Genomic DNA, 15,750 nt, shown 5'->3' on the forward strand with positions numbered 1-15,750 from the left:
GTAACGCATACTTTTATCGTCTCTATTCGAGCACCAATATCTGATGGAAGAGTAGCCCACCTACCCAAATCTCTCTTAATTTCCTTATCTAAGTTAACGTAGTTAAGTTTATATAAGTCCTCAACGTTTTGTGATAAGGTTACCCCAAGATATTTCATTTTTGTTGCTCTCCAATTCAAATTATATTTTTGTTTTATGGTTTTGGATGGGAGATAGTTGAATGTTAAAATCTGAGTTTTATTCAAGTTAAGCTTGTATCCTGAATAAAACCCAAATATGTCGAGTTGCTTAATTAATATGGGAATACATATGTCGGGATCCTCTAAAAAACAGATCACATCATCTGCAAAAAGTCCTATAATATGTTCCTCATCCCCCACCACTATTCCTTTAAGATTTCTATTTTGCCTAATTGCTTGTGCAAGGGGTTCTATAAAGATTGCAAACAAAGTAGGAGAGAGGCAGCAGCCCTGTCTGGTAGACCGCTCTAATTTTATACTCTCAGTTAAACTGCCGTTTATTCTTATCCTTGCAGTCGGGTTTTGATAAAGCGTTTTAATACATCTGATAGCTTTATCATTAAATCCAAATTTCTCAAGTACCTGATATAGAAAATTCCAATTTACGCTATCAAAAGCCTTTTCTGCGTCGAGGCTTATAAAGACTGCACATTTTCCTTTTTGTTGAATATGATTGATAATATATAAAGTTCTCCTTATCTTGGGTTTGACGTCCCTTTATAAAGCCTGTCTGATCTTCATTGATAATATCTCTAATAAAAATATTCATATCTTTTAGAAATAATTGAGGTATATATTTTATAGTCAACATTGAGTACTGATATAGGTCTATAATCTGAACAAATCTCACTTGATTTTTTGGGGGGGATCACTGTTATAACCGCTTCTTTCCATGAAGGGGGCATTTCACCATGTTCGAGTGTATAATTGAATGATTTTTCGAGTAGTGGTATAAGCTGTTCTTTAAAAGTTTTATACCACTCGGAGGGTAAACCGTCACTGCCGGGAGATTTATTTGATTTTAATTTATTTATTGCTTTATCTATCTCTGTTTTTGTAATAGGAGAGGTCAGAAGGTCATTTTGATTGTTCCCAATTGAGGGTAAATCCAGTTTCTCAAGAAAAGCTTTTATTTGATCAATGTCAGCGGAGAGAGGTTGACTGTATAACTTTCTATAGTAGTTCCTAAACTGATTTCCAATCTCTTTAGAGTCATAAATTATTTGACTAGTTTCTATATCCTTTATCTTATGAATTGTCCGATCTGTTTTTACTGAAATTTTTAACAGAAGTATCTGTATTTCTACTTAAGTCTGTAAGTTACCATGGTGATTTAGCCGGTTAAAACTTCGCGACACAGATAACTCGACACGCGCTAAGCCATTAATCTTGCTTCGTAGTTACACCCCTCCGGACTCAGCAGCTGCTCCGGGTTTGTTTAGTCCTCTGGTTCAATCTGTTGAGTTCAGGTTCTGGCGGAAACACTCTAGTAATACGACTAGAACTGAGAACGGTATGCAATTAACTGACAGGAATACCATATTAGTGGAACCTGCAAATCTGCAGTCAACAAAAACCTGTATGCATGTTTTTCGTGAATGTGTCAAATAAAATTGTGATTTCACGATTACTGTTTCTATCTCTATTTGAGGAATAGGCAAAAATGTACTATCTTTCTTCTAAGCATGTCGAATGCTACAGGAATTTTCATACTTTTACTCGGTTTGTTTGAGATATTTCTCTGTGTAGTTTTGCATTTGTTTTTGTATTTCTTTTCTCTAAAATCTTCTTTTTTCATCCCACTTTTCAGAAACATTAGCAATATTATTTAACAGTATTTAATTCCTTGTTTTTTTTGTTTGTTTGTTTTTATCTGCGTCTGAAGCACATTTCTGGGTTAGTTTGAAACATCAGGTCATTTGCAGTTTACATGGTGTCCTTGAAGGCAGCAAGGCAGGCTGCCTTGCTTGCCGTACACTCCAGCCCCCGAAGGCCAGGGTTACTTCCTGCCTTTTGTAACTTTGCTGTACACAACATAGAAGTACAGCGATCGCGGCGGTGGCTTCTCTCATTTGATGAACTCAAAGCTGTAAGTTTTTATTGTATTTTTTTATGCCACATGATAGTAAATGCACCGTCGTGGAGATAGCCGAATCACAGAACTAGCTCTAGCTACAAACACGGATAACTCTCTGTACTGTACTTAGAGTTGCTCTCTGTTAAAATATTATGCAAGAAAGAGTTAGGTAGAACTGAAATGAACGCACATGGTTTAGTTGTGTGTATGTATGTATGTGCTTTTAACAGTAAACCAGTGGGGCACCGACCTTGAATTTTGCCTGATAGTTTAGCATACCATAGCATAGCATAAAAGTCGTTAAAAACGAGACTGTAGTTAGGTGTGGAAGTTGAACTATGTATGAATATTCACATGTGCCTTTGAATTCTAAATGAGCATTGGAACCTGGCTTAGCATGACAGATAATTTGTTTAATTGTACCGCCTCAGTTGTAGATGCGTGTAAAAGTTGGAAATAATGTTAATGCGAGTTGACCGCACGAGCTGTGAGGAAGGAAGCGAGGTGTCACTACAGCCATGATACAATCAAGCAAACCAAAACAAAGGTTCCGGCGGGGGCGCAAAAACGTGTCAGCTGCTCGGTGTGTGTGTGTGAGAGAAAGAATTTGTTACAACGCAAGTGAAAAGTTTTCGTTGGAACTTGGCAACGTTGCTTGTTGTGAGCAAACCCGAAAACATCTGCATTTCCTTTTTAACTCGCTGCGTTGCTGACTCACCTGACAACAAGCATAGCAATAAAAGGGGATGCCAGCTAGTATACTAGTAGCTACATTTAGTCGTCAAATATAACGCCAGTCCTAATGAAACAAGGCATTAGCAATGAAGATGAAACAATTTTTAATAAGGGAAAAGCACGTGGGTGTTGGCAAGGTAATTTTTCTAAGGATAAACAAAGATTTAAAATTTCCTATCTTGAGTCGGGAAATGAAGTCCTAAGTATTAGCAAGCCTCCATAGTCTGAGGTAGAGTGTGCAGATATTTGTTAGAAGGAATGCTGTGGTGGGGAAAAGTGAGTCACTCATGAGAGGGGCCTGTGCTGCCTTTCTATTTTCCCTTGGGTTTTTTTTTTTTTCTTTTTTGGGCTTTGGCTTCTGCAGTGAACTTCATCACAGTTACTCACATTGTCATTCTGTAACTTGTGTTTTCCTTATAACGCATTCTGCATTCTGAAGTCACAGTGACTTTGTGTGTAGTGCTGAGCTGGCCTTATTACATTTGTGGAAGTTGGAGCAAATCACCCACGTGTTCCATATATATGATGGACAGATAGGTGCCAGATCATAACAAAGTGTCATAATAAGAGTATTCTTCTCTTATCTGGGTTCACTTGGCCTGGCAGTCAGTCACATGAAGCAGGCTATGAATTTGCTAAGTTAATTCAGCATGTTCGCATAAAAGATTTTTCTTTTACTTATTTAGTAAAAAATCTACTTGGGAAAGTAAAACTCTGAGTCCCCTGACCTCAGGTTTTTTTTCCCCACTGAATTATTGTTAATATTAATTTTTAACATCTACACCATCATAACGTTTTGTTTTCAGCAGAAGAAAAATTCTGCATCAAAACAAACTGGCAAACTTACTTATTCACTTGCTTGATAAATGTGAATACACACACTCCAAATCTACCCCATTCAGGAGATAATACGCTGTCAGTACACCCCCCCCCCCCCCCCCCCCCCCCCAATTAATGTCAGAAAACCTGAGAGACAAAGTTATAGAGGTGAAATAAATATTTGATGTCTTAGTTTAGATTGCATGTATATTTTCATGGAAAGTAAAGTACACTGTAAAGTGTCGCAGATAAGTACAACAAAATAAAATGACACGACCTAGACAAAAACTGTGGTATTTTGTAAATATAATAATAAACCCAAATTCACTGTGTAACTTTATTAGCAGCGTCCTCCTGAAATGCGCCAACAACATTGAGAGTAACATCCTCTTCTCTGCCCCTTAATGCTCTCTGGTCGCTATGGTAACACGTAAATATTTCTTTCAAAATAAGACGCACAACTACAACACGGGAAAAGGCCCATGGAAACCAAGTTAATGATAAAAACTCTGAAAACCCTAAATTTCACACCCGAGCCTCAACTCTCGCGGGGCTTGGGGACCGCTGTCTTATTTTATTTGGCTTTGACGTTTGAGCACATTTGAGATTCTTTAAATATTTTTGCATTTAAAAAAAATGAAATTTAAATATGGAAAGTAAATACAGTCACAGCTTTTAGTTTTTTTGTGTTTTGTTTTGTTTTTGACAGTTGTATGCAGTTGAACTTTAAAACATTGCAATTTCGAAAATGAAAATAAATGATTTTTTTTTTTAAATAGTTGTTTTTTTTTTGTCTTTTGAATGTTTATCATTTGTCATTAATAAGACAGAAGTATTTCATATCTGATTACTTGATTCATTGACTGAATAGTCAATAGATTACTCGATTAATAAAATAATCAGTAGCTGCAGCCCTAACCCTAGGCGTTACCAACCTTCTGTTGGGATAACAGCAAAATGTGGCCTGAGAATGTCAGAGCCATCAGGAGTTCTAATCGTCCTGGGGTCCGTTCTTCGTACCTCGCTAAGTAAGTTAGCTGGATTTGATTGTTGACGATTTCGCGTGATCTTGGATCGTTCAGTTCTCCGAAGCTCATCCGGGACTTGCTGTCATAGCAACAGAGCCGTAAGCGTAAACCTGCTCGGGAGCAGGTTTACTTTATGTAAACAGGATTAGATCGCGGCCACTCAGGTATGTCCGCTTCATGTATACGAAAGCAACAGCGATATTTTACCACTGTTTTTCCATAAATAAATATTATCAATGTAACGAAAGATAATGCAGTACTTGATTCTTTTATTGATTCCATACAGATACACACAGGTCATTTCCTAAAAAAGGGAAATGTACTATTAATCATTCTATTCCATGTATTTGATTATTTCAGATGTAATTCATATTTCAGAGTAGTAATTGCAAATTACTTTGTGTAATCAAGATGAGAGACCACGGCTATAAAAGCGAAGGTGGATTTGGGAAGCCTGTCGCAGCCATGTCCTGTCCGTATACGCGAGCCAGCCCATTGCGGAAGGTGCAAGATTGATAAGGAGAGTTCTCAGAATTCAGCGTATATTGCGGGACAGACAGGATCCTTTAGCTCAGCGTGACAGTGTGCTCATTGAGATATCGATTTTCCCGTGAGGGTATTATTTACTTAACCAACTTGTTGACGAGGGGGTGCAGGACCACCACCTGTCTTTTTTTGCTCTGCCCTTTTCTTGGTTGCTGTTATAAACAAACAAACAGATTATTTCAGGGTCTCTTTTCAAGAGACTAAAAGCAATATAAGTGATAAATATTACCATTCTGTAGAATATTCTTATATTTCACTTTTACTTGTTCCCATGTTCTAGTGGGTCCTGTTGTGGCTCTAATGTGAAAGGGGATATAATATAACATAATATAATATGATGTAATATAATATTGGATAATATAGTGTGATATGATAAATCTACCCTACCGCCTACTGGTGTTGGCCAGAGGGGCCGATGGCGCGATATGGCAGCCTGGCTTCTGTCAGTCTGCCCCAGGGCAGCTGTGGCTACAACCGTAGCTGCCTCCACCAGTGTGTGAATGTGAGAGTGACTGAATAGTGGCATTGTAAAGCGCTTTGGGTGCCTTGAAAAGCGCTATATCAATCCAATCCATTATTATTATTATTATTATTATTAAATTACTTACGAGTTTAATTTGTCAGCAACTTTCTGCCAGCCCTCGCTCCTTGCTTTTGCAGCCTTTGCAGTGTTCCCTTGCGTTTTAATTAAACTCTGAAACTCCTGAAATCCCTCAATCAAGAGTTCTTCCTCTGCTGCCGAAAAATACCGAGCGCGCTCCTTCGACATTTTCGCCGACCAATCAAAGGGTTGCTGATCAATGTTTCTGCTATCGATGCGTAGCCCCTGTTAAGCCACCCAGTGATCTCACGTTACTTCATCCAGCTATACTAATCGTCAACAGCAGGTGTGTTCGGAGAACCGGATTAGCGAGCTCACGGTTAGCGCGATGATTTGATCTTGGGTGTGTCATTTGATCTTGGATGTAGTAAGCGAGGTACGAAGAACGGACCCCAGAGCAGAGGTTCAGGTTTTGTTTGTAATTGATCTACAATAAAGTGTGGAACCAGCAATGAAGCTTTTACATTTATGCTAAAATAAATAGACACTGTTCTTTATAAATTCTAATATAAGTTTAGCACAGAATTTTAGATCATCTTATTATTTGGTGTATTTTGCTTTTACCACAGCATGTACTTAAACTCTCAGAGTCCTCAGGTTTGTCTCTCAGGTTAGCCCACAAAAAATCTTGGTTTTGATCCCAATTCTTAGTCGAATTCAGAGATTATGAATGTGAATCAAGAACCGCTAGTTCAATTCCTTGGGATTTGTTAGTCATGGTGGACTGGCTTTTCTAGTCTGAACACTCAAAGCACTTTACAAAACTTGCCTCATTCACACAAGCACTTTCTTCCTTTGCTTTTTCTATCTAACATTCACATGCATTCATACTCAGATGGATACATCGGAGAGTAACATGGGGTTAGTATCTTGCCCAAGGATATTTGGCATACAGACGAACAGACAGAGATCAAACAACCAACCTTCCGGTTGGTAGGTGGTCTGCTCTGCCACCTGAGCTACACTTCCTTGAACTTTCGATCCCATTTAATCTTTTGCTGTTGTGCTACAATAAACTGATTTCAGTTTGTGTGCTGGAGGATGAAAATATTACCATAGTCTACAGCAGCGGTCCCCAACCCCCGGGCCTCGGACCGGTACCGGTCCGTGAGCCGTTTGGTACTGGGCCGTGAGAGTTGAGGCTCAGGTGTGAAATGTCTGGTTTTCAGGGTTTTTTATCAGTTTTCAGCGTTATTTTGTTATCATTTTTATTGTTAACTCTGTTTTCCTGAGTCTTTTCACGTGTGTTATGAATAAATCTTCTTTTTTTCGGTACCGGTACTAGTTTTATTTTGTTGTATTTATCCGCGACACCTTAAAGGCCGGTCTGTGAAAATATTGTCGGGCATAAACCGGTCCGTGGCGCAAAAAAGGTTGGGGACCGCTGGTCTACAGCATGGACATGGACATTACTTTTACTTTACCATCATTCTGTTGTCTTTTTGTGCAAAGTGGAAACTGCATCCAGGACAGAAATGCATAATTAATATAATGAGCAGTATAACAGATTACTTTCTCCTGGGTGTAATTTAAGAAAAGTGTTCTGTGTAATATGTGTAATTATTACTTTTTTTCAGTAGCAATTTCAACACTGATCACAACAAAGACTGAACGCCTCCAATATGACAAACACTTGACCACACAGCATGCAGTTAATTTGCACGAATGTAATGTCTTTGATGCTGCTTAGCTCAACTCTGTGGTGACTCTGAAAGTGGAGCCAAGGAGAACCAAATGACAATTTGGAATTGAATTGACAAGTGATGACTATCAGAATCAGAAAAGCCAAATTCTTATCAATTCCCATCCTTACTCCCCATTTTCTCAGGAGCATCTCTGAACCACTACCAGTACACAAGAGGGTTTAGAGAGGACTTTTGCTGATTGAGTCTTGTCTTTTTTTTAAATAGTAAATTCATCATCTGTGATAGAGCTATCTATCGAGCTATCTATCGAGAGGGAGGGGCTGGGGTCTATCACACCAGGCAAGACCCCAGGTGCAGGCTGTGTAAAGATGCCCCAGAGACAATCCAGCACATAACAGCAGGGTGCAAGATGCTAGCAGGTAGGGCATACATGGAACGCCATAACCAAGTGGCCGGCATAGTGTACAGGAACATCTGTGCCGAGTATAACCTGGAAGTCCCGAGGTCAAAATGGGAGATGCCCCCAAGGGTGATGGAGAATGACCGAGCTAAGATCCTGTGGGACTTCCAGATACAGACGGACAAACTGGTGATGGCTAACCAACTGGACATAGTAGTGTTAGACAAACAGAAGAAGACGGGCGTAGTGATCAATGTAGCGGTTCCGAATGACGGCAATATCAGGAAGAAGGAACACGAGAAGCTGGAGAAATACCAAGGGCTCAGAGAAGAGCTCGAGAGGATGTGGAGGGTGAAGGTAACAGTGGTCCCAGTGGTAATCGGAGCACTAGGTGCGGTGACTCCCAAGCTAGGCGAGTGGCTCCAGCAGATCCCGGGAATAACATCGGAGATCTCTGTCCAGAAGAGCGCAGTCCTGGGAACAGCTAAGATACTGCGCAGGACCCTCAAGCTCCCAGGCCTCTGGTAGAGGACCCGAGCTTGAAGGATAAACCGCCCACAGGGGCGAGTGGGGAATTGTCACAGGTTTTAGGGTTTTTTTTTTTGTTTTTGACAGTTGTATGCAGTTGAACTTTAAAACATTGCAATTTCTAAAAAGTGGGGAATTTTTTATCTATCTATCTATCTATCTATCTATCTATCTATCTATCTATCTATCTATCTATTAGCTATCTAGCTATCTAGCTATCTATCTATCTATCTATCTATCTATCTATCTATCTAGCTATCTGGAGGTTATGTCTTGGAGGCAAAGCGTGAAGTTTTTGAAAATGACCATATAGAACCCCTTAGAAACCTTCAGTCTAACCATGATTTTTTTTTTTACAGAAAAAACTCCTCACTGCTTTGCTGCAAACGAGCACAGCCATATGTACGGAGTCACTGATTGTAACAAGAACCTGAAGTGGATATGCAATGATTCTACTCTTGTTCATATCAAAGTGTTGTTCAAGTTGTTTCTCAAAAAGTCACCAACCTACAGCTGGTAAAGTTCCTCTTCAGCAGAAAGTGTCTACTAAAACTGCCCGCTGTTGTTCTTTTCAGACCCAGAACTAGTCATGACTCTACGGGAGCAGCAGGAGTTCACAGACAACCTGGATTCAGCCAAGTCCTGGATGAAAGCCATCCAAGAGAGGCTGAAGGCCAATGACAACACGCAGGGCCCCCGTCAGGCTCTGGAGGCCAGACTTAGGGAGACAGAGGTGGGTTGGTAAAATTATTTTGACCCTTCCCTTCTGACCCATGCTGTGTTGTTATACATCTGACCAGTTTCAGACAGGGTCTAACTTGAGGAGACATAACCCGGTGGAAAGCAGCTATTTGATCTCAAGGACTGCTGGAATTACATCATGCCAGCCATTCGGGAAAACATGAGGCAGGCCAGGGCTGGTAGGGGAAGGAGGTAGCTCAGTAGGTAGAGTGTTTGCCCCGAAGGGTTGGGGGTTCAAATCCACCGAACGGCTACCCTGACGTACCCCCGAGCAAAGTACCGTCCCTACACACTGCTCCCCGGGCACTGGATTTTTGGCTTCCCACTGCTTCACTGAGTGAATGGATTAAATGCAGAGGAGTAATTTTCCTACGGGGATTAATAAAGTACACATACACATCGGTTAGTTGAACTTTCAAAATAATCAAAGATGGTGTTGTTTTCTCAGATGAGTAAATAAAAAATTACAGGTCACCAAATATTGTTTCACAAAGGGCTAAAAGGGAATGCCACAATTTAGACAGAAACAAAATACTTGTCTAATTAACCTACTAATGCCGACCTTGTTCTAATTTTTGTGAGGAGAAAGGTTGGAGGTGAGGATAAGCACAATCAGATCTGAAGATGCACTTATCTAAATCCTCCCTAATCTATAATCTAACACGGCAAAAATGAGCAGAGAAAAAGCCAAAAAATACAAAACAGTTTTGCAAGTTCACAATTTGGGCAGCTGTCAATGTCCTATGGCGTCTCTGCTGGACTATTCTGAACTGCTCGTGTTGCAGAAGAAAAAGGTAAAACCCCATATCTCTTTTTCACATAACTTTCAATACCTGCGATATCTAATCACCGGATGTCCAACCACACCTTATCATACACTCTGTGACTTAAAAAACAAAACAAAAAAAACATACCCCAACATACCCCAAATCACAGAAAGTTGGGACGGTGTGTTAAATTAAAATCAAACTGAAAACAGTACTTTGTTAAATTATCTTTTACCTGTATTACATTGAAAACAATACAACAGCGCATTATTTAACGTGTTCCTCATGGATTTTATGGGGTTTGTTTGTTTGTTTGTTTGTTTGTTTGTTTGTTTTCAAAATTAACATGTATTAAAATTTTGGTTCTTGCAACACAAAAAAGGTTCGAACAGTAAAGCATTTACCAGTTACAATAACACTTAAAAGACGTTTAGGGACTAAAGACACCAAGTGATGAAGTCTTTCAGGTGTAATTTTGTCCCATTCTTTCTGCAAACAAGTCTTGTATTGTGGTACTTGACAAAGCTTTGCCAAAGTAGTCCTGTGCCCATGTGGTAATATCGTTTATAGATGAATGACGATTCTTGATGCAGTGCCGCCTGAGGGATCAGAGATCACGGTTGTTCATATTGGGCTTGCGCCCTTATCCTTTACGCACTGAAATTCCTTCAGATTCCTTGAATCCTTTAAGAATGTTATACACAATCTTTCTTTGAGGAACATTGTTTTTAAACATTTTAATAATTCCTTTACCTATTTGTTGGCAGACTGGCGATCCTCGGCACATCATTGCTCCTAAAGGAATAGACCTTTCTTGGATGCTGCTTTTGTACCAAATCGTAATTACAATCATCTGTTGACATCACATCCTTATTTCAATTCAATTCAATTCAATTTTATTTATATAGCGCCAAATCACAACAAAAGTCACCTCAAGGTGCTTCATAGATACAGAGAAAAACCCAACAATCATATGACCTCCTATGAGCAGCACTTTGGCGACAGTGGAAAGGAAAAACTCCCTTTTAACAGGAAGAAACCTCTGGCAGAACCAGGCTCAGGGAGGGGCGGGGCCATCTGCTGCGACTGGTTGGGGTGAGAGAAGGAAGACAGGATAAAAGACATGCTGTGGAAGAGAGACAGAGGTTAATAACAGATATGATTCAATGCAGAGAGGTCTGTTAATACATAGTGAGTGAGAAAGGTGACTGGAAAGGAAAAACTCAATGCATCATGGGAATCCCCCGGCAGCCTACGTCTATTGCAGCATAACTAAGGGAGGATTCAGGGTCACCTGGTCCAGCCCTAACTATATGCTTTAGCAAAAAGGAAAGTTTGAAGCCTAATCTTGAAAGTAGAGATAGTTTCTGTCTCCTGAATCCAAACTGGAAGCTGGTTCCACAGAAGAGGGGCCTGAAAACTGAAGGCTCTGCCTCCCATTCTACTTTTAAATACTCTAGGAACAACAAGTAGGCCTGCAGAGCGAGAGCGAAGTGCTCTAATAGGGTGATATGGTACTACAAGGTCATTAAGATAAGATGGGGCCTGATTATTTAAGACCTTGTATGTGAGGAGCAGGATTTTGAATTCTGGATTTAACAGGAAGCCAATGAAGGGAAGCCAATACAGGAGAAGTCTGCTCTCTCTTTTCTAGTCCCTGTCAGGACTCTTGCTGCAGCATTTTGGATTAGCTGAAGGCTTTTCAGTGAGTTTTTAGGACTTCCTGGTAGTAATGAATTACAGTAGTCCAGCCTGGAAGTAATAAATGCATGAACTAGTTTTTCAGCGTCACTCTGAGACAGGATATTTCTAATTTTAGAGATGTTGCACAAATGGAAGAACGCAGTCTTACATATTTGTTTAATATGTGCATTGAAGGACATGTCCTGGTCAAAAATGACTCCAAGGTTCCTCACAGCGTTACTGGAGGCCAAGGTAATGCCATCCAGAGTAAAAATCTGGTTAGATACCATATTTCTCAGATTTTCAGGGCCGAGTACAATAACCTCAGTTTGATCTGAATTAAGAAGCAGAAAGTTGGCGGCCATCCAGGTCTTTATGTCTTTAAGACATTCCTGCAGTTTAACTCATTGGTGTGTGTTATCTGGCTTCATGGACAGATAGAGCTGGGTGTCATCTGCATAGCAGTGTAAATGTATGCTATGTCTTCTAATGATGCTGCCTAAGGGAAGCATGTATAATGTAAACAGAATTGGTCCTAGCACTGAACCCTGTGGAGCTCCATAATTAACCTCAGTGTGTGAAGAGGACTCTCCATTTACATGTACAAACTGGAGTCTATTAGATAGATATGATACAAACCACTGCAGTGCAGTACCTGTAATACCTACAGCATGTTCTAATCGCTCTAATAGGATATTATGGTCGACAGTATCGAATGCTGCACTAAGGTCTAGCAGGACAAGCACAGAGATGAGTCCACTGTCAGAGGCCATAAGAAGATCATTTGTAACCTTCACTAAAGCTGTTTCTGTGCTGTGATGAGCTCTGAAACCTGACTGAAACTCTTCAAATAAACCATTCCTCTGCAGATGATCTGTTAGCTGTTTGACAACTACTCTTTCAAGGATGTTTGATATGAAAGGAAGGTTGGAGATTGGCCTGTAATTAGCTAAGAATGCTGGGTCTAAAGATGCTTTTTGAGTAAAGGTTTAACTACAGACAGCTTGAAGGCCTGTGGTACATAGCTGATTATTAGAGATAGGTTGATCATATTTAAGATCGAAGCATTAATTAATGGCAGGACTTCTTTGAGCAGTTTTGTAGGAATGGGGTCTAAAAGACACGTTGATGGTTTAGAGGAAGTAATTATTGAAGTTAACTCAGAAAGATCAATTGGAGAAAAAGAGTCTAACGTAACATATTTAACCAATTTACCTGATTACTAGCCCTAAATTGCTCCTGCCCCAACACTTTTTGGAGTATGTTGCAGGTCTGAATTACAGAAAATTATGTATGTTTACAAATGAAATGAAGGTGTCCAGACAAAACCTTAAATATTTTGTGTTCATATTGTCTGCAATGAAATAGAAGTCAAAGTAAATTTAGAAATCACTACTTTCTTTTTTTATTTGTGTTTTCCATACTGGCCCAACTTTTTCTGATTTGGGTTTGTACATGATTCAAAAAAAGTTTAAACATTAAAATCTATTTTGTTTTCATGTTATACTTAACAAATTCCATTACATATGAACATACTTCACTTCATGTTTTATTTAGCTCAGGCAATTTTGTTAAAATTAGATTTATCCACAGTTCATTCTCTCTCTCTCTCTCTCTCAATTCCACCTTTCTCGACAACAGAAGATCCGCCAGTCAGAGGAAGAAGGCCGTGTGAAGATGGACATGGTGCTGGTGGCTGCTGAGCAGCTTCTGCAGAATGGAAATGAAGAGCTCAGGAACCACACCCATACTCAGCTCAAAGACCTGAAAGGCCTCTGGGAAGAGACCTGCACCTACATCACCCACTGTCACAGGTGGTCATCTACACTGTTCAGGAGTGCAGGATGTGTGGTAATGTGTAGCATTACTGGTTGGTTTGGCCTGAGGGCAGCCTTGACTTCATGTTCTGTTTTTGAATGGCCTTACCGTGTAAGCTCAGGTTAGTGGGTCTAAACTAGAGAAAAAGGCTCTTACTTGGTGTTGCCTCTCTCTGCGTTAGAGTATCACTTCCTGTTACAACACACAGTGATGTTTTTGTGTAGCTTGAAAAAATCTCATAATCCTGACATTTCTCAGAAAATTCTGGATGGTAGTAGATACAAAAAATGACGGCCTCAACGTGGCATTCAATCTATTATTAGCAGAGGAGGTGAAAGTACGCCTCTTCTACTTAAGTAGAAGTACAGATACTTAGAGCTGCACAATTAATCGTTAGAAAATCGCAATCTCAATTCATACTTATGTGCGATCTCATTTCCAAATGACAACGATTTAAAGAAAAAAGACGACGACGATTGTACCGCATTTTGATCCGGGGCGTACTCTGCATGAAAACAAGCGCTCACGCTTCCTGCTCAACAAATGACAAGGGCGGAGCCTTATACCACGTGATACAGAAGCTGGCTGCTAAAATTGGCAGGGAAAAAACAACGGAGAGCACGTCAGGGATGACGAGAAAGTGACAGGAGAAAATCCGTCCCGGTCAACCACCCAAACATCAATAACGGGAACCTTATACAGCGCTTCCCTAACACGTCGAACTCCCGCAGGCACAAAGAAATCACGGAGGCTATCACTTATCACCTGACCAAAGATATGGCTCCCATCAACACTGTGCAAAACGAGGGATTTAGGAAAATGATCAACACCCTAGACAAACGCTACACAGTGCCGTCCCGCAACTATTTTTCTATTGTTGCACTACCTGCTCTATACACGCAGCGTCGAGCAACGGTGGAGACGGAATTTCAAGCAGTACAACATTTTGTAGCAACAACAAAATGTGAGACATTTGTTGTTTTTATGTTTATTTATTGTTTTTATGTTCAGTCTCAACTGTTACGAAGTTGATGTGCAGTTAATAAGTGCAATAAATATTTATACTGGAAAAGAAAATCGTGAGAGAATCGTGATCTCAATTCTAAGCAAAAAAATCGTGATTCTCATTTTATGCAAAATCGTGCAGCCCTACAGATACTAGTGTTAACAGTTGAACCAGTACTTAAACTTATTTACTCAAGTAAAAGTAAAAAAGAAGTACAGGCTTTGAAATGTACTTAAAGAAAGTTTCTACCAGCTTTCTGTGCAAAGCTAACTGAGCCGTGTGCTATATTAATGCAATAATAAAATAATATTAGAAAATGGGAATACAAACTTTAATATAATTTTTAATTCTAATAGTACTCAGCTTGAATCAGAAAGAAGAAGAAGAAGCAACATTTTTAAACTTGATTTTCTTATGCCTACATTAGTGTGACTGCCTCTAAACAGGAAAATGAGCACAGTCAGGAGTTGAAGTGGGATTCAGCTGGTGAGGGAACCCTAAAATCAGTTGTAGTAGCATAGTGTGGGGAAGAATCACAACTCACAATAATTTTTATTGAGAGCTCTGTTAGAGTTTCTTGGTCTACAGGCTGTGATCAGCTGATCTGGGCTACTGCTGTCACACACTGCTCCTTGTGGATTTGCACAACTAAATTCAGAAAGATGTAAGCAGACATTTCATGAGTTGTCCTCGCTGATTTCCATCCTTTTCATTGACAGTATACTGTATTTTTCTAGATGGTATGTAGTTGGTATGAAGGTGGAATTCAGTCAATGAATCTCAGCATCATCAGCTTAAATTTACATTAATCTCTGCTACACTCGATGTAACCTAACTCTGACCATGGCCACAGCCACTGTGTATCAGTCACACACTGGTGTACTGTGATGCATTTAAATTCAAGAACAAACTAACCTAAAGAATATTTTCATGTAGTCTTTAAATACCACAGTTAGTCTACCTCTAACGTTTAATTTACAACATGTTTCATAATATGAAAAAACATGTTAGGTGCACAGACCTCTGATTTGAAAACATAAGGACTTGCATGTAAGCTTTAAATTTCCACTTTATCAAACCCCACTGAGCAGTCCTTACCTTTAAATCTAACCTCTCCTTCCTGTCCTGTCTTTCTTATCTTTCTCCATCTCTGATGGAAAGTTATCTCTTTCTTTTCTCTCCCTGTCAAATACAGCAGCTGGACATTATTTACAAGTTTTTCTTCGTTCACAGCCATTGACATGTCGCAGAGGTTAACACGTGAGGAGTGGATCGAAATTGTGTTGATATCTGGTGAACGCAGTAACCGGGTCATTGTAGCAGATTTCAATGCAA

The 15,750-nt window shown here is 39.8% G+C and overlaps 1 protein-coding gene across 3 annotated transcripts in view; it reads left to right on the top strand.

The window, feature by feature from the left end:
- The first annotated feature begins 1,975 nt into the window (after window positions 1–1,975).
- syne3 (spectrin repeat containing, nuclear envelope family member 3) overlaps window positions 1,976–15,750 on the top strand; it is a 57,028-nt gene continuing 43,253 nt past the window's right edge. For 2 of the 3 annotated variants that reach the window (XM_040049136.1, XM_040049138.1), the window contains exons 1-3: window positions 1,976–2,109; window positions 8,976–9,133; window positions 13,233–13,405. In XM_040049136.1, coding sequence (XP_039905070.1) covers window positions 8,990–9,133; window positions 13,233–13,405 — 317 coding nt within the window. In that variant the 5' untranslated portion in view covers window positions 1,976–2,109; window positions 8,976–8,989. Of the gene's footprint in view, window positions 2,110–8,759; window positions 8,861–8,975; window positions 9,134–13,232; window positions 13,406–15,750 lie in introns of those variants that run through there. The other variant, XM_040049137.1, reaches the window with a different exon arrangement.

The sequence above is a fragment of the Simochromis diagramma genome, unplaced genomic scaffold (assembly GCF_900408965.1).
Source record: "Simochromis diagramma unplaced genomic scaffold, fSimDia1.1 OVJJ01000426.1, whole genome shotgun sequence".
NCBI classification, from domain to species: Eukaryota; Metazoa; Chordata; class Actinopteri; order Cichliformes; family Cichlidae; genus Simochromis; species Simochromis diagramma.